This window comes from Eumetopias jubatus, unplaced genomic scaffold (genome assembly GCF_037043125.1).
Source record: "Eumetopias jubatus isolate StellerSeaLion01/CBP00866 unplaced genomic scaffold, mEumJub1_p1.0 scaffold_2, whole genome shotgun sequence".
NCBI classification, from domain to species: domain Eukaryota; kingdom Metazoa; phylum Chordata; class Mammalia; order Carnivora; family Otariidae; genus Eumetopias; species Eumetopias jubatus.
Genome location: NW_028274808.1, coordinates 36862186 through 36886872, shown reverse-complemented (window position 1 = coordinate 36886872; position 24687 = coordinate 36862186). Strand labels below are relative to the sequence as shown.

General features: G+C 34.8%; 1 protein-coding gene across 1 annotated transcript in view; it reads left to right on the top strand.

The window, feature by feature from the left end:
• The window catches only part of LOC114224854 (A disintegrin and metallopeptidase domain 3-like), a 165222-nt gene that overhangs the window by 95492 nt on the left and 45043 nt on the right, over positions 1 to 24687 (top strand). The window contains exons 12-16 of the mRNA XM_088021314.1: positions 678 to 864; positions 13447 to 13548; positions 15119 to 15314; positions 23800 to 23890; positions 24150 to 24339. Coding sequence (XP_087877440.1) covers positions 678 to 864; positions 13447 to 13548; positions 15119 to 15314; positions 23800 to 23890; positions 24150 to 24339 — 766 coding nt within the window. The remainder of the gene's footprint in view (positions 1 to 677; positions 865 to 13446; positions 13549 to 15118; positions 15315 to 23799; positions 23891 to 24149; positions 24340 to 24687) is intronic.

The following is a 24687-nucleotide window of genomic DNA, read 5'->3' as shown; positions in this document are numbered from 1 at the left end:
ATATGTTAACTAACTGGTATTTAAATAAAAACTAAAGGGGGAAAAAAAGAGTTCTCCCCTCCTTCTTGGCTCTTTTGTAAATGAAGCGTACAGAATTCATAGTATTCTTTTTTTGTTGTTGTTGGAGAACTGAATCAAACAGATTTTATTCAACTCTTTAGGATGAGGAAAACAAATGATATAAAATAAGTCATAAGAAATGCTCTCTTGTACTATTTCAAACTATTTTCAATGTTTTACAAAATGCTTACACAGCAAATACAAAAAGCTTTAACACAGTCTTATAACTTTTGCTGCAATAAACTCAACATTAACAAACATACAAATTTCTTCTATACCAATCTTAAAAGTAGAATTACTGAATTACTAATTTTACAATGTTATTCATACTTATTTTTATTCATATGTATTTAATGAGATCATTGCCAATATATACATTATTTTCCTTAACTTTATTTTTACATTAAGCCTGGTATCTGTCATGCAGCCATCAAAAACCTTCCAATAAGTTACACAGGTTTGTAGTCCAATTTAGACTCTAGCTTCTTAGAATCAACCACTTTTCTGACTGTTTTCATGAAATCTTCCTGTACTACAAAATCATAGTATTCTATTGAAGAGGGTTTCTTTGAAACTGATATTATTCCATTTATCTGAAGAATATAATTTATTTTTAGACGTTCCCATGGTGTAAAGTTTTTTAGCAGTTGCAGCATGGATGAATTTAAACGTATGATTTCACAGCCTGAATTTGAATGTCTTCACAATCAAATAGTTTCAAAAGTGGTTTACCAAGGAAGAAATTCACTTTGTGGCAATGGAATTTTGGAACCACCAGAACAATGTGATTGTGGTGGTACAGAGGTTAGTGACAAACATAATAGCTTATCTAAAGATTTTTCTTTGTGTTTCTTGTGTAGCCTTATAAATATAGATGTGTTATAAAACAGAAAGACTTTTTTTTTTCCCCAAATGCTGCACCATTTATCAAATATCTAAAGGAGATATTGGGCCATGTGATAATGGACTCATCCTGAATTTAAAGCATTTGAAGAGTTTAAGTAAAGGGTAAGTGTAGCATGGATTAAAGAGGTAGATTTTCTTCATTGTGTAACCATTAATAGCAATACCCACTTTTCTGTATTATAAAGATGGTTAATGTCGGTATTATTACCATTACCTCAGTCATCTCCTGAACTCCTCCAAAGTGACTGCATTGGTTCACTAAGTTATTACATGTGTATTGTTTACCTCCTCAAATCCTAATTTCCATTTTTGCAACTGTGGGACTTTTATTTATTTGAATTCAACTTCACAGAATTTGATTAATAATAGTCCTTGATGTGTTGTTGTTATATTTAGCTTTTTGCTATTACTTTTTTTAATTTGTGTTTGGTAAGATGGCTAATCATTGAATTTTGTTATAACCTCTTTCATATAATTATTAATAGTGATAATTTTGAGTATTTCATATTTGCTTGAGAAAATGTAAACTGTTAGGAACAAAATTCTATATAACTTGATTTCATTATAATTTCTAGGTTAATGACTCAAATATTCTATATTCTTATTAGTTTTTTTTAAAGATTTTTTTTATACTTATTTTATTTTATTTTATTTTTTTAATTTTTTAATTGTTATGTTAATCACCATATATTACATAATTTGTTTTGGTGTAGTGTTCCATTATATTCTTATTAGTTTTGTTTGCTTAAACTCTCAGTACTTAAGAAATAATATTGATACCTCCAACTATACAGTTGTATTTGCCTAATTCTCATTATAATTTACTCAGTTCATGCTTTGTATATTTTGAAGGTTTTTATATGGCGCAAACATATTTACAATTTTTATATCTTCCTAGAAATTTAACATTTACCTTTAAATACTGAATTTGTTTTTCTCTCATGTTGCTTTCTGTTTTAGTCTATCTGGTCTGGCATACATCTGTATCTGTGCACACACTGGCTTTCTTTAATTCGTATTTCCCTAATATTTTTCTATTTACATTTAGTTTTTCTGTACTTTTAAGTTCAATATTTTCATTGGGTTTTAATTTATTATTCACTCTGTCTTTGATTTATAAGATTATCCCCGCAAACATTATTATGACTTTTTGCTTGTTGTTTTAATTAACTAGAGTCCATAATTTATTCAGATTTCATTTGTTTTTATCTAATTGCATCTTTCTGTCCAGGATCATCTCCAAGATACCTCATTACATTTACCTGTTATGACTTTTTTTGTTGAGAGGGTGGAGAGGGATCGAGGGGGAGGGAGAGAGAGAATATTTATTTATTTATTTATTTATTTATTTATTTATCTATTTATATTATTTTAATTTTTAATTTTTTATTTATTCATTTGGGACAGAGAGCTAGAGCAGGAGCCGTGGGGAGAGGCAGAGGAAGAGGGAGAAGTAGAAGACTCCCTGCTGAGCAGGGAGCCCGCCGTGAGGCTCCATCCCAGGACCTGGAAATCATGACCTGAGCCAAAGGCAGTTGCTTAACCATCTGAGCCACCCAGGCTCCTTATTTATTTTTTATTATTAACATATAATGTATTATATTTTTCAGAGGTACAGGTCTGTGATCCAACAGTCTGTGATTCAACACAATTCACCAGCACTCACCATAGCACATACCATCCCCAATGTCAATCACCCAGTCACCCCATCCCTCCCACCCCCCTCCATGGGGCTCCATGCCCATCTAGCAGAGCCCATCATAGGGCTGGATCTCACAACCCTGAGATCATGATCCCAGCCGAAACTGAGTTGGACACTTAACCAACTGAGCCACCCAGGCACCCCTGGCTGTTATGACTTCTTATGGTCCTCTAGACTACATATTATCTATAACTTTAGTTGTCTCAAAATTTTTATATTTCTTATGTTCACTTTGCCACATTTGTTTTTCTTTTTTTTTTATTAACATATAATGTATTATTTGTTCCAGGGGTACGGATCTGTGATTCATCAGTCTGACACAATTCACAGCGCTCAATTGAATTTTTTCTTTTGATCTGTATGTTTTGTTTTTCTTTCTTCCACTATTTCTGTGAGTGATTCAGTAGATATGTACTTTCAATCTCCCTTTAGTGATTATCCTTGCATTTTACCATATATACTTAAGGTTTAACCATAGCTGGGCCACATTTCCCCAAAATAACAGGATTTCCAACACAATTAACTTACATGATGTTTTTGTAAAATATTTAATTTCTGTCATCTTTATTCTTTACACTGGAAAGTACTCCAAAGATTTTATTCAGAAGGTAGTTGCTTTATTTTACCTACCATTCCTTTTGTTTATTAAGGGGTTATTTTTTGCATGTAAAATTTCCTTCTGAAATAATGTCCTTTTGAATTATATTCTATTCCTTAAAATATACCTAAATATATACTTAAAATATACTTTATATATTCTCTTTATATATGTTATCTTGATAGGACAGTTCACTGCCCACTTTTGTTTAAAAAAATATTTATGTCATACTCATCATTTCATTTTGATATATAATACACATGAAATATGAATGAAGAGTGTAACAAATAGATACTTAACAAGCACCTGAATAATTTACACTGAGGTCAAAACAAACCTTACCTCTACCAAAGGAGCTCTTTGCATGTCTCTTCTCGATTACATGCCCCTTCCTTCCAATCATCATTTACAATTTAATGATGATCATTTCAGTGCTTTACTCTTCAAGATAGTTTACCTCTATTTTTTGCATCCTTATGCAATATGCTTTGGTTGACTGTTTTCTACCTTTATATTGCAATCATATGGTTTCTATCGTTTGGTAACTTGGACTTTCATTCAATATTATACTTGCAAAGCTCATCTATTTTTAATATAGCTATAATCCAAATGTTTTCGTTGCTTTTAGTGTTAATTTTATGAATAGTATAGTTTATTTATTGATCTATGTCAGTGAAAATATAAGTTTTATTATTAAGACTCTTGCAGTTAAGGCTTTCTTTTTGCAAATATTTCTTGCTGAACATGTGCCTGCATTGCTCTAGGCTCTTCCCCAATATGTGAAAGTGCTATGTCCTGAGGTATATGTGTATGTATTTCTTTGAATTGAAGATATCTTACCTACTTTGGGTTTTCTTATTCTTGAATGATCTGTGCCTGTCTTTCATACATTTTTTGGCTATTTCATCAGCATTCACTTCTGTAAATTATCAGCAATTTATCATTAGTGTGGTAGAAGGCTTAGAGGTATGCTGTTTCTCCAGTAAACCAAGTTTTCTTGGCATGAGACAGGTCTTGTAGGGAGGACCCCAATGATCTAGTAGTTCAGGTGAAGCAGTAGGTGGGCTGGTGATATATGTTTCTTATGGGGTGAACAGTCTCCTGTTTGTGGGGTTTACCAGTGTCAGAGGCCAGTCTGTTTATGAAGGAAATTTGGGGGTTTTCCCACCCAATTAAATAGGACTTTTTCATAAAGAACTTTTAATGGGAATATCAGAATCATACATTTATTTCACTTAACTACAGAGTAAAGTTCTTTGGTTCCAATGAGCCAGTGGATATCAAAGGAAATTCAGGGCCAGAAGATGAAATCAGCTGTGTATGGTCAGAGATGCCTGCAATTTCATGAGATTTAAATCAGATGTAAGGCCCAATGACAAGGCTTTTTTCCTCAATTATCCTGGACTGCTTTAATTGATCTTGTTGCTGAACTCCACCTACCCCCAATGAAACTTAGTTGCTTTTTTTTTGGTGACTCATATAGTGACATATCAAGAATATTATTTGAATTGTAAAGTCTGTCTTTAATCATATGTTTAAATTAAATAGCATGCAGCATAAAGCAATAAAGTTTTTCAGTGCAGGCCATTATAAAAACGTTATGATTGTGACAGAATATCTACACACTCAATAGTATGTCACATTTTACAAGAATTAGTATAATCCAGAGAAGACACATAACTGTGGGAGTCCAGGACAGTAAAACTATGCTCTAAGCATTGCCTGATGAAATTAAAATGAATTTGGTCAACTTCCCACAATGGTATACAAAGTAGTAGCTATACTCTATGCCAAAAGCTATTAGTGGAAAAAATATTTTATTTTATTTATTTTTTGAAAAGATTATTTAGTTATTTGTCAGAAAGAGCGCGCACAAGCACGGGGAGCAGCAGACAGAGGGAGAAACAGGATCCCCGCTGAACAAGGAGCCCGATGTGGGACTCCATCCCAGGACCCTGGGTTCATGACCTAAGCCTAAGGCAGACGCTTAATTGACTGAGCCACCCAGGCATCCTGGAAAAAATATTTTAATTATTGTTAATTTGTTGTTCAGTCTGGGAACAATGGTTTCTAATTCTTGTTTATATTTCAGTGGTATAATGCAAGCCTCTAATTACTCATGACTTAACCCAGCCCCAGACAGTACTTTATTTTTTCCTTACATGTGACATTCTACAACTTCGAGATACTTTAGGAGTATAGGCAGTTCTTACTTTACCCAATCATTATAGAAGCTATGAATGTGTATCATGTTGAGAACCAAGAAAAAATTTATCAAGTGATAAAAACTAACACAAGAACAAAAATACACAAAAGGCATAAAAAACAATAGCCAGGTTAGTTCCAGTGTTTAATAAGCTCAAACATAAATTTTCAGAAGGTGTTACCTGTTGTAAAATTTCAATCTACTTTTTAAAAAAATAGTTGATGATTTTTTAAAAAGTTGATGATAGATTTATGGCAAAATTGAGCAAATAATACAGTGAGCTCTATATAACCACCCCACCCACTACCCCAATTCCAGCACACAGTTTTTCTATTATAAGCATCTAATGTTAGTGTTGTACATTCGTTATAATGGATGAGCCAGTATTGATACATTATGATTGACTAAATTCAATAGTTCACTTTTTGTGTTATACAATTTTGAGGATTTTCATAAAATTTATAATGACATGTATTCACTATTATAGCGTCATGTAAAATAGTTTCACCACCCTAAAAATCCCCTGTGTTTCACTTATTCAACCCACCTTCCCTTCTCCCACACTTTCATTTCTCTGATCCATTTTGGGTTGATTTTTACAGAAAAGATAAAGTTTGTGTCTAAATTTTTTTTTGACATATGCACATCCAATTATTCCAGCAACATTTACTCAAAAGTTCATTCCCTATTCAATTGCCTTTGTTCTGTTCTTTTTCTTTAGTTAAGGTGGGAGTGATACTTCCAAGCTCTTTACATGTCAGAGCTGAAACCAGAAGTCCCTGAATTGCTCCAGTCTCTTTTTCACTGGTTAGCACCTTCAGATTTTGAATGATCCATTTATTTGGGGAATTTCAGACCCTACTGATATATTTCCCTGTCTTCTTTGGAGCCTCAGGCTGCTAGCTTTGCCACCTTTCCTCTCCATGTTCTAACCTTGTCCCTAGGGAGACCCCTAGGTAGCCCATTGGAACCATCACTTCCACAAAACACGCAGAGTCAGCAATACATGACCTGCGAGTGTGTGCCTTCTTTAAAATTTGTGTTACTAGGTCGCTTACCTGCTTTACCCAAGTCCCACCATTGGTAACCAATACCCATCATTGTCCCAGTGATCCTTTTCTGCAGGTAATCCTGCCCTTATAAAGTATCTTGCCACACTGAATAGGGCCCACCTCTGTGATCATTAGGATCTCTGGAAATGATGGTGTGTTACTTTTGTGGATAAGCCAGAAAGAACAGTTGTGACATTTGCATTTTATAGCATATAGAGCAACACACACAAATGTTCACATGTATTCCTCAAAATATATTTGGAATTTTTTCTAGTTTATGTTTAGGTATGCAATCCATCTGTAATTTTGCCTTACATGGCAAAAGGGACTTTGAATATATGATCAAGCTGAGGACTTTGAGCGTGTTAGGTATCCTCTATTATCATCTAAGCAGATCCAATGTAATAATGACAAGGGGCAGGTCAGAGTCAGAGGACATGGGAAAATGATATTTGAAGATGCTGTACTGCTGATTTTGAAGGTGAAGTTTCCATAAGCCAAGGAATGCAGGTGGCCTCTAGAAGCGGGAAAAGGTAGGGAAACAGATTTTCTCTAGAGCTTCCAGAGAATGCACAGCTTTCAACATCTTGATCTTAGTCCAGTAAGACCCCTTTTGGACTTTTGATCTCCAGAACTAAAAAATAATGCATGTACATAGTTTTAAGCCACTAAGTATGGTAAGTTTTTTTTTACAGCAGAAATAGGAAATGAATACAAGACTGTGTCAATTCTGTGTTTCTTTTGATAGGCAAACTCCTTGAATGCATTTTAACTATTTCCTGCCAAGCAGCCTGCAGTTTTCTGAAAACAATAATTTGGCTATCATACCAAGCCTAGATAGGGAGAAATTGGTCTATTTTGGGAGAAATCATTGCTGTCAAGACATTTGTTGCAATCTCAGCAGCATTTGCTGATGCAAGTTCAAGGTCCAGTTCTTAGGAGACTGAATATTAATGTAGGAGAAACATAAATACCAGAAGGGACCTGTAGGAGGTAATCTATATTCTCTACCCCTTCTCCACCAACTGAGCCAGCTAGGCACCCCAGAATTTACCATATTTAAAGACTATACTTCCTGTCTTGAGTGTGTGTTCCACTGGTATTTAACTCTTGGTTGTCTACTTACCTTTTAAAATTTATCTTTTATGAATACATTTTGGGACACCTGGGTGGCTCAGTGAGTTAAGTGTCCAACTCTTGATTTCAGCTCAGGTCATGATCTCAGGATCATGGGATGAAGCCTCGTGTCAGGATCCACGCTCAGTGGGGAGTCTGCTAGAAATTCTCTCTCGCAAATAAATAAATCTTTTTTTAAAAAGTACATTTCATCTTTCTGAAGATGATCTTCTGTAACCCAGTGGTGAGAGAGAATTTCTCCCAAGAACAGACCATCAGATTCTTCATTAGATTTTCTCTGGCATAATATTCAGATCTACAAGGCCTTATGACTCAGACTTGAACTATTGGTTTTCTTTTTCTGGCCCTTGGCTTGCAGGGAATTTTGTCTACCTTTTGCAAAAGTGTTTATTCAGAGTATTTTATTGCCCAGTTCCTGAATGGTTTTTCAGAGATTATTCCTGAGACACAAGAGGAGATTCAGTTGTTTCTGATAGCCTAGTTGCACTGTTTGTATGAACTGATTGATCTGATTTGCATGCCTATTTCATCATCTGGGCACTCTTAGTCTTCATTAAAAACCTAAGATGGAGTCACAGTGGACCAAAGAAAAATGGTTGCTTGCCTCACGGGATTTTAAGAGCATCTATTGGAAAATGGGAATTTATTTTGGTTAGGCCATTGTTTTATTATAGCTGTAAAGACTGTTAAAAAGAAGATAACAGGCCCATAATGGAGTCACTGGGGTAAGCCCCATGTTGACCAAACCAAGACTTAAATGGTTTTAACTCTCCCAGAAATAGAATCTTAAATCAGCCAAGTCAGGAATCACCCGATCACTACTAGCTATTGCCTGATAGACCCCTGATGTCCCCTAAAGGAATGTAACTGCAATAACAAACAAGCTTATTTGCCAGTATAACTTCCTTGTTCCTGGTCCCTTCTGCCTATAAAAATTTTTCATTTTGTATAGCTTCGCAGATCTTTCTTTGGCTAGACTAGATGCTGCCCAGTTTGAATTGATTTTTGCTCAGTTTATCTTTTAACAAGACCTACTGCAATAAGCTGCAGTGAGTCTTTACATTCTCTTTCTCCATGTCTATATCATTAACCGGAGTGGTCACTGACAAATGATGCTTAGAGCATGATGCTTGTTTTTAAGTGACCAAGTGACTTCCTAGTCTTCAAATCCAGAAAAATCTGCATTGATCCCTAATATATTAGTCAGATGAGTCTAAGTTTTAGGATTTCATTAGGCTTTTGCCTAAATATCTAATTTCTTCCCTTTCCATGAATTAAGAACATGTCTCAATAAATGTTAGAATGACTAACTGCTCTTGATCACCAGGGATTTTTCTATCTATATTTATGGCTATGGCAGAAGGAAAGTAGTTTTATTTTCTTGATAGTGTAGGTGAGTGAATAACCACCACAATAAGCTTTCCTTAATATTACAAGACCACCAACCCCACTGATGGAACTTATCAGGAATCTCAACAATGATGGTCAAAGACCATTTGTCCCCATTATCACTGAAAACCAGCAACCAAGTTAGCTCCACACCTGGCCAGATGATCCATAGGCATTGTGACTTTGTCTTTTGTTTCAGCACAAAATTTAGGATGTGTCTAGGTAGTCTTCATTATATTTATTTATATTGTTTTCTTTTTGGCTTGCTGAGTTTTGTTTTGTCTTTTAATTTGACTTATGTTATACTTAATTAGATGTGGATAAAAGAAGTATTAAAATATTTACATTACCATAGACAGTTCTCCCGTAACTCCATTGACTTGGAGCAGTCAATCCCATTAGTTTCTGAAACTTCTAATCCTGTCACAACACATTATTTTTGCCCACTACTGAAATTCACATGAATAAATCATAGGTTTCGGATCCTTTTTGATTGTAGATTTTTGCTTATATTTTTGATATTCAACTGCAACTACATGATTGAACATATCTGTAGTTCATTGGTATTTATTGTGGAGTAGTATTTCTTTGTATGAATATAATATTGTTTGTTCATGGAATTATTAATGAACATTTAGGTTGTTTTTGGTTTCAAGTATGAAAAATGCTTCTAAAGAACATGTCTTTTTTTTCTGTTTTTAGGAATAGAATTGCTGGGTCATATGTTAATTGTACTATTAAATTTGTAACAAAACATCAATCTGCATTTTAAAATCCTTGTAATATTTTACATTCCAGCCATCTATGTATGAGAGGCAGTTGTTCCTTATTCTTACCAACTTTTGTTACTGCCAGTCTCTTTCATTTTAGTAATTTCAATGTGTGCTTGTATTTCACTGTAGTTTTAATTTGTATTTCCCTGATGACTAATCATACTAGACAGTGTCTCATATGATTGTGCAACATTCATATTTCTATGTCTCCTTTTTGAATGTTCACATATTTTACATATTTTGATGGGATTGTTTTTTTTATTATATAGTTATAGGAATTCTTAATATAAACTATATGCAAATCTTTTGTCAGATTTTCTCCCAATATGTGGCATGGTTTGTACTTTGTGTCTTATCAATCCAAAGATTGTGAAACTTTCTCATAAGTTTTCTTTTAGAAGTTTACTGATTTTAGCTTTGATGTGTATGCCTATGATACATTTTGAGTAATTTTTGTTGGTTAAGTATTAGGGCATATTTTTTCTCTATATGTATATCTAATATCTCTAGCCCCATTTGTTGGAAAACTATCTTTTTTCCCATTGAATTACTATGCTACCTTTATTGAAAAAGAGTTCACATACTTAGTGTTTTATTGATCCATACATGTATCCTTATACCAGTACCATCCCTTCTTACCCTGATTCACAAAATTAAGTAAATTGTATCTTCATATTTCATACTTTTTTCGAAGATAGATTTGGTGATTTTTAGGTCTTGTATTTCTGTGTAAAATTTGGAATCATTTTTCCATTTCTACCCATATCCCCTAAAAAATAAAAAATAAAAGAAAACTTAGCAAAATTTTGATTGAGATTTATTTTTTTTGGATCTATACATGAATTTGTGGGGAATTAATGTATTCATAATGTGATTTTCAAACTATGAACATTGTATATCATTCCATTTAGTTAGATGTCTCAAATTAAAGCCTAAATATTTCGTATTTCTGAATGTTATTGTAAATTGTGTACCGTTTAAAAAATCCATTTCCAGTGTCTTTTGCAGGCATATAGAAATAGAATTAAATCATGAAAGTTGATTCCTCTGATAACCAGTTTAACATTACTTTGAATGATCCATATTTTGGAAAATACCTGCGAAATTGTCTAAATTAAATGATCAAATAATCCCAGTGAATATCTGAAAAAAGAATAAAATTTTGGAGTTTATTCCAGAAGTAGAGAAACATTTCAGTACTTTTCAACATATATCAAAATTAACAAAGAGACAAAAATTATGATATTAAATATTGAAGAGACATTTGATAAAAGTTTGGACAACTAGAAGTAAAAAATATATCCTTTTTGATTTCTCTAGTTTCTCAATGGCATACCACAGTTACCTATTTTATTTCTTTTTAAGATTTTATTTATTTGAGAGACAGAGAGAGAGAGCTAGAGAGCACAAGCAGGGGGGAAGGAGAAGCAGGCTCCCTACAGAGCAGGGAGACTGATGCGGGATTCCGTCTCAGGGATCTGACATCATGACCTGAGCTGAAGGCAGCCATTTAACCGACTGAGCCACCCAGAGTCCCTAACAGTTACCTATTTTTAAAGTTTTCACATCCAGTCCCTTAGTGGGATCCATTTTTTTAAAAAAAAAACTTTTCTGAAGATTTTATTTATTTGACAGAGAGAGACACAGTGAGAGAAGGAACACAAGCAAGGGGAGTGGGAGAGGGAGAAGCAGGCTTCCCGTGGAGCAGGGAACCCAATGTGGGGCTCGATCCCAGGACCCTGGGATCATGACCTGAGCCGAAGGCAGACGCCTAATGACTGAGCCACCCAGGCGCCCCGGGGGATCCATTTTTAAACCGTGATTCATTGAACATCAATTTCTAAGCTCAGCATTTAGTGTAGCTTTCCAGTATACATTGAATATTGTCAGAAAATGCTCTTCACTGTAGGCTTTGTCTTTGATACTAGCCTTTGGAGGCTTTCCCTTTCATGTCATTGATTTTTTTTCCCTCCCAATATTAATATTTAGTGTGTGTTCAATCTTCTGTCTTTACTAAATACTCTTGATAATTTTTATTAAAATCTTTCTATTATGAAGCATAATACATTATTTTTAATAATGAAACTTGAAAATGGAAAAATGCCCAACTCCTGTAAATATTAAAAATTATATAATAACATTTTTTTAATTTTATTTATTTATTTGACACAGAGAGATAGCGAGAGAGAACAGGCATAAACAGGAGGAGAGGTAGGCAGAGGCAGAGGGAGAAGCAGGCTCCCCACTGAGCAGGGAGCCCAATGCGGGGACTCCATCCCAGGACCCTGGGATCATGACCTGAGCCAAAGGCAGATGATTAACTGACTGAGCCACCCAGGCACCCAATAATAACATTTTTAAATAAACTTTAGTATATGCAGTTAATGTAATTAAAGGTATTGACATTGTATCTAATTATATATAGCATATTTATATAACAATCCAGGTATTACAAAAGATCAAGAGTAAATCATTATTCTATTGAAGCAACTGATAAATTTAACTTCTGTTTTGGGAAAGAGATACATCATTATAGCTTCCTTCACAACACACCACTCAAACCTAACACAGACATTTTACTCACATATTTACTGGGGTTAGGGTGGAAGAAAGTTTTATCCATAAACTCAAGAACAAACCACGAAAAAAGATGATAGTTCTCAGATAGTTCTACCATTTCACAATCTCACAATATCTAAAATTTACCCAAACAAACAAACAAACCCAAAATGTACCAAAACAAAAGTCAGTTGTCAATGACAAATTATAAAACATAGTAAACATATATTAGTGGCCAAGGGTTAATATAATTAATATAAAAATGCTTATGAATAAAGGAAATAAACAGAATGCCTTAACAGAAATATATGCATAGAAATATAAACCAGAATATGTGTTTTTTAAAATTTATAGCTCATTAGTAACTAAAATAATAAAATTGAAACAGATGTAAGCACTTAGTTATTTTCACTTATCACACCTATCACTCTACTAATTTTTAAATATTACTAACAGTCTGGATCACTCTTGCACTGAATAGATAAGTATATAGAAAGAAGGAAATAAGAGTATGTTATAGTCTTTAATATTTTTGTACTCTATGACCTAATAAGTTCTAGAATTAATCTTTAATATAAAATCTTGGAGATAAAAATAAATAATAATAATAAAATTTTCATTGAAACATCCTTTAAATAATAAAATGTTATAATTTAGAAACCTCTATTTTGTCACATTCATAAATTTTTATGGATTCTCAAAATGATATCTTGAGGAGATTGGTGAGATGAAAAAGTACTTATGATATAATAAATGGAAAAATACTTTTAAATTTATAGTGCATATATTTATGAACACAAAGATTGACAGAAATTACATTAAATTTTTAACAGTTCAGTTTCTATTATTTATGGAATCATAAATAATTTCATTACTATCTTCTTTTACTATACTGGAAATATATTAGTTTTAAATGAAATGGTGTTAAAAATAAATACAGAAGTAAAAATCATACTGTGATTGTAATTAACTAAGAGACATACTAGAGTACATTTTGACAATAAATAAAATGATTTATTTGATTGAAAATTCCTATTATTGAACTTGATTATATTTACCTTTAGCATTGCAAACAATTTGCAAAATGCTGTAATCCTGCAGATTGTACTCTGACTGAATTTGCCGAGTGTGGCACTGGACCATGCTGTGATAAAGAAACTTGTCTGGTAAGCTTTCAAAATACTACAGTATTTTCTTTCATGATTTTTTTCTGTTCTTGTGCATTCACTTATTTTTTTTTACTTTTTTTATACACAACTTTCAAATATATAACTTTAAATACTTGATTCATACACAGTTGACTTCGGAATTCAGAAGATGTTCTTAGATTTTTTTCAACTTCTTTCTTATCTTTGCCTTCCCTGTCTTTCAATCTCTACTCAAGATCCATCCAGTTACCCAATACCAACTCCAGATTATTTGGCCACTATGGATTCCTCTTGGTCATACCTGAGGCCATACCTGAATGTAGCTCTTCATGACCCAACAACTTATGACAAAATTACAAATAAGCCACCCAACACACAGTTGACATACAATGTTTGAATAAACAAACAATAATAATAATCTCATTTTGAGAACAGCAGAAAAGGAGTCCATGTAGAATAGTAAACAACATGTAGCATGTCTAATACTGAAGTTTAACTTTGCAAGGACTCCTGGTCCCAGAAGTAGATTGAATCCTTGACTTCCCTTGGGACGTTTTCCATTCAATTTTCCTTTATAGCTGCACCTGAAGGGAGACTGAGTAAGATTTTAGCATCTTGCCTTTTCTGTGTCATTTTCAGGAGTCAACGACAATTATAGAAGCTGATTATTTAGAGATCTTGATTGCCAGATTTCAGATTTGCCAGGTTCTCTGTCAATGAAATCTCTTCTAACGTCATTCTACTTTGTTCTATGTGTGTTCTTTTTCACTCTATGTGCTAGTAACTAAAGCCAATGGTACTTGTCTTCAAGGAGCATGAATATAGAGGCAAGCCTAGAGTTTCTGCCACTTAGCTATAAACCTTGTTGCTCTTCCCTTCACCAGAGCTCTCATTTTGGCCTTTGTCTCCAAGTCAGCAGGATTGAGCAATAAGGCTTTTCTACACAGTCCCTTGCCCCTTTCCCTTACACACAGGGATAATTCCTACATTTGGTAGGGCCTTTAAAAAATTAAGGTGAAAATCATGTACCATAACATTTGCCATTTTCAGGTGAACAATTTAGTGTCATTCAGTACATTCACAATGTTGTGCAACTGCCACCTCTATCTAGTTCCAAAACATGTTCCTCACTCAAACAGGAGACTCCCAGCCCTTTAGCCCTTGTTCTCCTTTCTCCCTTCCCCTCAGTCCCTGGCAACCACCAACTTGTGTTCCGTCTGGAGTAAACTGTTCTGGATATTTCATGTAAGTAGAAGCATAGAATATGTGACCTTTTGTGTCTGGCTTTCTTCACTTAACATAGTGTTGAAGGTTCATCCACCTTGTAGCATATGTATCAGTGCTCCTTTAAATGGCTGAAAATATTCCATTGTATGAATATACCACGATTTGTTAATCTAGTCATCCATTGATGGACATTTGGGTTTTTTCCAATCTGTTTCACCGGAGCTTTTAAGTAAATTCATAATTTGACTTTAGTTAAAAATGTAATAATAATGGAAATGACAAGAATACAATCCTCGTTTAAGTTATTTTATATTTTTGGTTTACTACTTTACAAAAATAATTGTTTTTCTTTCTCCCACAGATATCTGTAAAAGGAACTGTATGTCGGGAAAGCAAAGATCCATGTGATTTTCCAGAATTTTGCAATGGAAGAAGTGAATTTTGTGTACCTGATGTGAAATCTGCTGATTTAGAACCATGCAATAATAAGACTGCCTATTGCTATCATGGAATATGCCAAGATCCAGATAAACAGTGTGCAGACTTATTTGGAAAATGTAATAGTTGTACTTTTTTCTGGGGTTCATTTTCATTATTTTATCTTATATTTTTCCCAGTAAAGTTAACATACAGAGTAATATTAGTTTCAGGTGTAAAATACAGTGATTTAACAATTTTATGCATTACTCAGTGCTCAGCATGATAAGTGTACTCTAATCCCCGTCACCTATTTCACCCATCCCCACCTATCTTCCCTCTGGTAACCATCAATTTGTTCTCTGTAGGTAAGAGTCTGTTTCTTGGTTTTCGTCTCTCTCTCTTTTTTTCTTCCCTCTGTTTGTTTTGTTTCTTAAATTTCACATGTGAGTGAAATCATGTGATCTTTGTCTTTCTAAGATTGACTTATTTTGTTTAGCATTGTTGCTGAATTCCTGTATCACTTCTAGCAATTTTTTGCTGGAGTCTTTTAGGTTTTCCACATAGAGTATCATGTCATCTGCAAAGAGTGAGAGTTTGACTTCCTTGCCAATTCAGATGCCTTTTATTTCTTTTTGTTATCTGCTGGCTGAGGTTAGGACTTCTAGTACTATGTTGAACAACAGTGGTGACAGTGGACATCCTTGCCATGTTCCTGACCCTAGGGGAAATGCTGTCAGTTTTTTTTTCCCATTGAGAATGATATTTGTTGAGGGTTTTTTGTGTATAGCTTTTATGATATTGAGGTATGTTACTTCTATCCCTATACTGTGAAGAGTTTTAATCAAGAAAGGATGCTGTACTTTGTCAAATGCTTTTTCGGCATCTACTGAGAGGATCATATGGTTCTTGTGCTTTCTTTCCTTAATATAGTGTTTGATTGATTGATTTGTGGATGTTGAACCACACTTGCATCCCAGGAATAAATCCCACTCGGTCATGGTGAATAATGCTTTTAATGACTGTTGGATCCTATTGGCTAGTATCTTGTTGAAAATTTTTGCGTCCATGTTCATTAGGGATATTGGTCTGTAATTTTCTTTTTTCATTGGGTCTTTGTCTGGTTTTGGGATCAAGGTAATGCTGGCCTCATAGAAAGAGTTTGGAAGTTTTCCTTCCATTTCTATTTTTTGAAACAGCTGATAATAGGTATAATTCTTTAAATGTTTGGTAGAATTCCCTTGGGAAGCCATCTGGTCCTGAGCTCTTGTTTTTTGGGAGATTTTTGATTAGTGCTTCAATTTCCTTGCTGGTTATGGGTCTGTTCAGGTTTTCTATTTCTTCCTGGTTCAGTTTTGGTAGTTTATAAAACATCTTTAAGAATGCATCCATTTCTTCCAGATTGTCTAATTTGTTGGCATATAGTTGCTTATAATATATTCTTATAATTGTTTGTATTTCTTTGGTGTTGGTTGTGATCTCTCCTCTTTTCATTCATGATTTTATTTATTTGTGTCCTTTCTCTTTTCTTTTGGATAAATCTGGCCAGGGGTTTATCAATCTTATTAATTCTTTCAAAGAACCAGCTTCTAGTTTCTTGATCTGTTCTACTGTTCTTTTGGTTTCTATTTCATTAATTTCTGCTCTAATCTTTATTAATTATCTTCTCCGCTGGTTTTAAGCTTTATTTGCTGTTCTTTCTCCAGCTCCTTTAGGGGTAGGGTTAGGTTGTGTATCTGAGACCTTTCTTGTTTCTTGAGAAAGGCTTATATTGCTATATACTTCTCTCTTAGGACTGACTTCACTGCATCCCAATGGTTTTGAACATTTGTGTTTTCATTTTCATTTGTTTCCATGATTATTTTTTAAATTCTTCTTAAATTTCCTGGTTGACCCATTCATTCTTTAGTAGGATGCTCTTTAGTATCCATGTATGAGTTCTTTCCAAATTTCTTTTGTGATTGAGTTCAAGTTTGAAAGCACTGTGGTCTGAAAACATGCAGGGAATGATCCCAATCTTTTGGTACCAGTTGAGACCTGATTTGTGACCCAGGATGTGATCTATTCTGATGAATGTTCCATGTGCACTTGAGAAGAATGTGTATTCTGTTGCCTTAGGATAGAATAGTCTGAATGTGTCTGTGAAGTCCATGTGGTCCAGTGTGTCATTCAAAGCCCTTATTTCCTTATTGATCTTCTGCTTAAATGATACGTCCATTGCTATGAGTGGGGTGTTAATGTCCCCTACTATTATTGTATTATTATCAATGTGTTTTTATTTGGTTTGTATAATTGGCTGTTCCTATGTTATGGGCATGAATATTTATGATTATTAGATCCTCTTGTTGGATAGACCCTTTCATTATGATATAGTGTCCTTCCTCATCTTTTATTACAGTCTTCGGTTTAAAATCTACTTTGTCCTATATAAGGATTGCTACCCCAGCTTTCTTTTGATGTCCATTAGCATGATACATTGTTCTCCACCCCCTCATTCTCAATCTGGAGGTGTCTGTGGGTCTAAAATGAGTCTCTTGCCGATGGCATATTGATGGGTCTTCCTTTTTTATCCAATCTGATACCCTGTGTCTTTTGTTTGGGGACATTTAGCCCATTTATGTTTAGAGTAATTATTGAAAGATATGAATCTAGGCCATTGTATTACCTATAAAATGACTATTTCTGTATATCGTGTCTGTTCCTTTCTGGTCTTTGTTACATTCGGGCTCTGTCTCTGCTTAAAGGATTCCCTTTAATATTTCTTGTAGGGCTGGTTTGGTGATCACAAATTTTCAGTTTCTATTTGTCCTAGAAGCTTTTAATCTCTGCTTCTCTAAATGACAGCCATGTTGGATAAAGTATTCTTGGCTGCATATTTTTCTTATTTAGCACCCTGAATATATCATGCAGTCCTTTCTGGCCTGCCAGGTCTCTGTGGACAGGTCTTCTGCCAGTCTAATGTTTCTACCCTTGTAGGTTACAGACCTCTTGTTTCAAGCTGCTTTCAGGATTTTCTCTGTCTCTGAAATTTGCAAGTTTCACTGTTATATATGAAGATGTTGACCTATTTTTATTGATTTTTGAGGGAGGTTCTCTGTGAGCCCTGGACTTGAATGCCTGTTTCCTTCCTCAAATTAGGGAAGTTCTCCACTATAATTTGCTCCATTATACCTTCACTTTCCTCTTCTTCTGGGATCCCAATACTAATATTCACTTTATGTTATGACCTATATCTCAAATTCTCCCCTTGTGATCCAGTAGTTATCTTTTTTTCTCAGCTTCTTTATTCTCCATCATTTTGTCTTCTATATTATTAATTCTGTCTTCTGCCTCATTTATGCTAGCAGTTAGAGCCTCCATTTTTTATTACATCTCATTTTAGCCTTTTTTATTTCAACTTGATTAGATTTAGTTCTTTTATTTCTCCAGAAAGGGATTCTCTAGTGCCTTCTATGCTTTTTTCAAGCCCAGCTAACATCTTTACTATAATTGTTATTCTGAACTCTCGTTCCAAAATCTTAATTATACCCACACTGATTAGGTCCCTGTCAGTCAGTACTGCCTCTTGTTCTCTTTTTTCCTTCCTGTCATTCTGCCCAGAGAAGAATAAATGAATGGGAGAACAAAATACTAAAATGGCAACAATGACTCCAGAGAAATGTACACTAAACAAATCAGCAGAGACCTGAAACTGAAAAACAAAATTAAAATTAAAAGAATATAATCAGACAGGTGAACAGAACAGAACAATACACTGGATCCTGTGTTATTTTGGTCTGTTTGTTAGAACACTAGATCCCAAAATTGTAAATAAAGAAAAACTTATATCAGTACAAAAATAAAATTATATACAATGAAAGGATAGAATGTAACTGTAAAAATGAAAATTAAAAGACAAAAAAAAAAAGAGAGAGAAGGAAAACAGACAGGTGAACAGAACAAAACAATACACTATATCCTGAGTGTATTTTGGTCTGTTTTTTAGAATAAACTACATCCCAAAATGGTAAAGAAAGAAAAACTTATATATGCACATAAATAAAATTAAATGCAATGAAAGGATAGAATGTAATTGTGTAATTGTAAAAGTGAAAATTAAAAATAGCCTTAAAAAAGAGTTGATAAAATAAGAAGTTGGTTGAAAAAGGAAAGAGAAAAAAATTAAAATGAAAGATTAAAGAATCATGGGGAAAAAGCCATGAATTCTAGATACAATTTTTCTTTAGCACTGGAGTTTTATAGTTATTTGTGATCAGTAAACTTGGTCTTAACTAGATGTTCTTGCTGATATTCTGGGAGAAGGGGCCTGTTGCTCTGATTCTCACATGTCTTTGCCCCTGGTGGAACCGAACCACCCTTCCCAGGGGGCTAGGCTAAATAAGTGACTCCAGGTTGCTCTAGGTGGCTTTTGTTCCCTGAAGGCTTTCAGTGCCACAATAGAGTATGAGAATGAAAATGGCAGCCTCCCAATCTCCAGTCCCAGAGCTGAAAGCTTACTCCCCCCAGTACTCAGTACCCCCTCAGGGAAAAGCAATCAATCACTCCTGTCTCCTTGGTCTCTGTCTACCCCCCATGCTCACTCAGACACATCATCCCACTTCAAGTTTCCAAACCCTGCAGACTCCTGCAGCAGACACCTGTGCCACTCCTGGGGCGGGGGAGGCGAGGGAGATGTTTGCCTTGGTTCTGCCATTTGCCGGGCCCCTGCTCAGAGAGCAGTAGCCTGATTGTACTGTAGTTTGGGGGGTTATGGCAACCCTGAGCTGAGTGTCCATTCCTGGACTTGCTGATTGCAGCTGGCTTTCCTGCTCAGATGCCTGGGAACTCTGCCACACTCAGGCATGACTCTTCTTTCTTGACCCCAGGGATCCTGAAACCATGCTGTCCCACCTAGGATTCTGCCCTGCTTTGCCACCTTAATGCCTTTCAGGCAGAGATGTTCCCCACTGGAGAAGACTTCTAAAAGTTCTGATTTTGTGTTCCACGGCTATATCACTTTCTGGTAGCCGGCTGATGGAGGCTCCCTTCCCCCACGGTTTATCTTCCCATATATTGTCTTGGATTCACTTCTCCACACCTCCTACCTTGCAGAAAATGGTGGCTTCTCTATTTGCAGAGTTGCAGCTATTCTTTTTTCCCATCTCCAGTCGACTTTACAGGTGTTTAGAATGATTTGATAGCTATCTAGCTGAATTCCTGGGACCAGACGAAACTAAGGTCGCCTATGCCTCCACCATCTTGGACCTCTTGGACCTCTACCAATTTGGATACCATTTATTTCTTTTTGTTGTCTGATTGCTGTGGATAGGACTTCTTTGTATGATAAATCTACTTTTTTGAGGGTTTTTCTTATGAATGGTTGTTATACTTTGTCAAGTGCTTTTTCTTCATCTATTGAAATGATCATATGGTTCTTACCCTTTCTCTTATTGATGTGATATTGATTTGTGAATATTGAATGAACCTTGCATCCCAGCAATAAATTCCATGTGTTTGTGGTGAATGACTTTTTAATATATTGTTGAAATTGGATTGCTAGTATTTTGTTGAGGATTTTTGCCTCTATGTTCATCAGATATATTGTCCTGTAATTCTCTTTTCTTTCCCTTATTTTTTTTTTTTTTGGTGTCCTTATCTGGTTTTGATATCATGTGATTATGGTCTCATAGAATGGATTAGGAAATTTTCCTTCTTTCTATTTTTTGGAATAGTTTGAGAAGAATAGGTATTAACTCTTTACATGTTTTGTAGCATTATCCTGTGAAGCCATCTGGTCCTGGACTCTTGTTTGTTGGGAACTTTTTTTTTGATTACTGATTCAATTTCATTTTGCTAGTAATAGATTTTTTCAAATTTTTTTGTTTCTTCCTGCCTCAGTTTTGGTAGGTTATATGTTTCTAAGAATTTATGCATTCTTTCTAGGTTGTCCAATTTGTTGGCATATAATTTTTCATAATATTCTCTTATAATTCTTTGTGTTTCTGTAGTGTTGTTTGTTATTTCTCCTCTTTCATATCTGATTTTTTGGGGGGTCCTCTCTCTCTCTTTCTTTTCTCTCTCTCTCTCTCTCTTTTTTTTTTTTTTACTCTGGCTAAGAGGTTTATCAATTTTGTTGATATTTTCAAAGAATCAGCTCTTGGTTTTATTGATCTCTTTTACTGTTCCTTTAGTTTCTATATAACTTATTTCTGCTCTAATCTTTATTATTTCCTTCCTTATGCTGGTTTTGGGTTTTGTTTGTTGTTCTTTTTGTAGCTCCTTCAGGTACAAGGTTAAGCTGTTTATTTGAGATTTTTCTTGCTTCTTGAGGTAGGCCTGCATTGCTACAAACCTCCCTCTTAGAACTGCTTTTTTTTCTGCATCCCAGAGGTTTTGGACTACTGTGTTTTCATTTTTATTTGTTTCCATGTTCTTTTCGATGCCATCTTTGATTTCTTGGTTGACGCATTTATTGTTTAGTAGTACGTTATTTAACTTCCATGTATTTATGCTCTCTGCAGATTTTTTTCTTGTGGTTGATTTCTAGTTTCATAGCACTGTGGTCAAAAGAGATTCGTAGTATGACTTTGATCTCCTTGAATTTGTTGAGGCTTGTTTGTGGGCTACTAGGTGATCTACTCTGGAAAATGTCCCATGTGCCCTTGAAAAGAATGTGTATTCTGCTCTTTTAGGATGGAATGTTCTGAATATATCTGTTAAATCCAGTGTGTCATTCAAAGCCACTGTGTCCTTGTTGTATTTCTGTTTGGATGATCTGTCCATTGATGTAAGTGGGGTGTTAAATTCCCCTATTGTTATTGTATTACTAACAATTATTTTCAGTTACTATTTCTTCAAAAAATTTCTGCTCCCTTTTCTCTCTCTTCTTCTAGGGTCCTCATAATGCAAATATTTTATGCTTGATGCAGTCACTAAGTTCCCTAAGACTATGCTCAATTTGCATAATTATTTTTACTCTCATTTGCTCAGCTTGATTACTTTCCAGTACTCTGCCTTCCAGGTTATTAATTCTTTCCTCTGTTTCATCTAGCCTGTTATTTTTTCTATTGGGTGTATTTTTAATTTCATTTATTGTGTTCTTCATCTCTGGTTCTTTTTTATCTTTTTCTTAAAGAGTCTCACTGATGTCCTCCACTCCTTTCTCAAGTCCAGTGAGTGTCTTTATGATTACTACTTTAAATTCTCTATCAGGAATATTACTTATATCTGTTTTGGTGAGGTCTCTTACTGTGGTTTGGTCTTGTTCTTTCATTTGGGGTACATTCCTCTGTCTCCTCATTTTTTCTCCTTGTTAGGAAAGTCAGCTATTTCTCTTGCTATTGGAAGTAATGGCATTATGAAGAAATGCTCCTTTAGTACCCTGCAGTACAGTGTTCCTTGTTCCCCAGGACCTGAGGCTTCAGTGAGTGCCTCCTATGTGTGTTGCCTGAACCTTGTCTCTTTTTCCTTCAATAAAGTTGTCTGCAGAGGCTCTCTTTTCCTGTTGTGCATAGTGTGTTGTCCATGGTGGGGTGCAGCACATTTTAACAAAGTGTGTGCTGGTCTTGTGAAATGAGACCTGCTGCCACCATCACTGCAGGAACTGAGGTCCCATAAAACTCGTGGGTCTGTTGACTGGGTGTTGGTGGGTTTTGCACTGGTCTTCTGGGGGTGGGCGGGGGCCATGGCACTGGGATTGAGGCAAGCATGACTGGACAGGGCCAGTCCACTGAAGCACGGAGGGTGGGGCTTGGTGTAAGCAAGTTAAGTATCAACTTTCTTTGCACCATGCTGTTTCCTGCAGGTGGCCCTGTGTTTATACTGGGGTTTTGGGGAGGAAAATGGAACCTGACAGCTTCTTTGTTCCTGGAGGCATTTCTCTATGATCCTTGCTTCTCCGAATGATGCTCTGAGATGAGTAAATCCCTCTCCCTCCTGTCTGTCCCTGGTATTTTTCAAACTGCTGCTTCCATGCTATATCTCTGCTGGCTATTTGTCTTGCTGTCTAAGAGTGGGGACTCAGCTTCCTAATGCTCTCTGGGTTTAACCAGAGCCTAGTTGCTGATTTTTAAAATTCCAAGATTTAAGTCCCACTGATTGTAAGAATTCATAAAATTTGGCTCCTCTTGCTTTTAAAGCCAAATATTATGGGGATTTGTCTTTCCTGTGTGGGCTCCTCAGGGTTCATTTTTAAACTACATTTTCTTAAAGTTAGTAATCTACCTTGTAGTCATGATAAAAGGTATTGCTTGTGTAAATCCAGACTTGAAAATAAAATTGCAAATCAAAACAACTTTCAACTACATCAAGAGGTAGATCTAATAATTATAAGACAAAAAGAATAAGATATTAGTCAAAATTCAGGTAATTCGTGGAAAAGCAGTAGAATATTAGAATTTCAGGTAACAGAGTAAATGATTGTTTGATTTCTTAATAATTTCTGCACTATGATAGCAATTTTACTATTCTCAAGTGGATAGTTTTTAGTGTTTTTTCTTGTATAGCCAGTAGATGACACCAAAAATGTATTGTAGCTGACACTGACTGGGCATTGCTGTCATCTAGATGTCTCTATATTAATTTACCATACTTTCAGTTTTTAATATTTTTAAAGATGAGTAATTGGAACTTTATTTATATTTTCAGTTGCAAAAGGTTCTACTCTTCTGTGTACACAAGAAGTGAATATGCATGAAGATGATTTTGGAAACTGTAGAAGAGAATTTTGTAATTTTAGGTGTGTATTTAGAAAATTATACCTTTTCCAGTTGTGTTCGTGTGTTTGTACTGCAAAGAGTTGTTTAATACAAATGAGAAATGAATGCATTATATACAGATAAATATTTATGTTGCACTTCCTAAGATTGTTTTGTTTTGAATAGCTTTGGTGCTATGATCTTTAACATAGTCAATTACCTTCATATTTTGAACTGTTATTTCCCTTATATTTTTGTCCTTAAGTGACATTTAGATAATTTTTTCTGCCTTATTGCCAGGGATATCCTTTGTGGAAAGATAGTTTGTCACTGGACACGTTTAGAAATAATACCATTTAAAAAATTTGATATTCAGTATACTTACATGGAAGGCCATCTGTGTGTCTCTGCGTATTTAAGAATACCAACAGCACATGTAACAGAAGATTATACCTATACATCAAATGGCACTATGTGTGGTCCAAATATGGTAAATAACATTTTGACTTAATTATATATATGGTGTGTGGGTGTCTCTGTGTGTGTATGTGCACATGCACACATATGGGAAACAGAGAAGACCTTAACATTTGTTTTTATAATTAATATTACAAATTTTGGTTACTACATCAGGATCTTAAGATTTAAAGTTCAGAATTTCTGTTGGTCAAAGGAACACTTGCTTCACTATCATTTTGTTTATTATGAATTTTGCTATAGATATTTAAACTTGTTTTCTCATACTTGAGAATATTAACCTCTTCACTAGGCTAGGATCTGGTCTGCAAAAATTTATAGAAACAACAAAAAAGAATCAAGTGATACAGCAAAAAAGTAG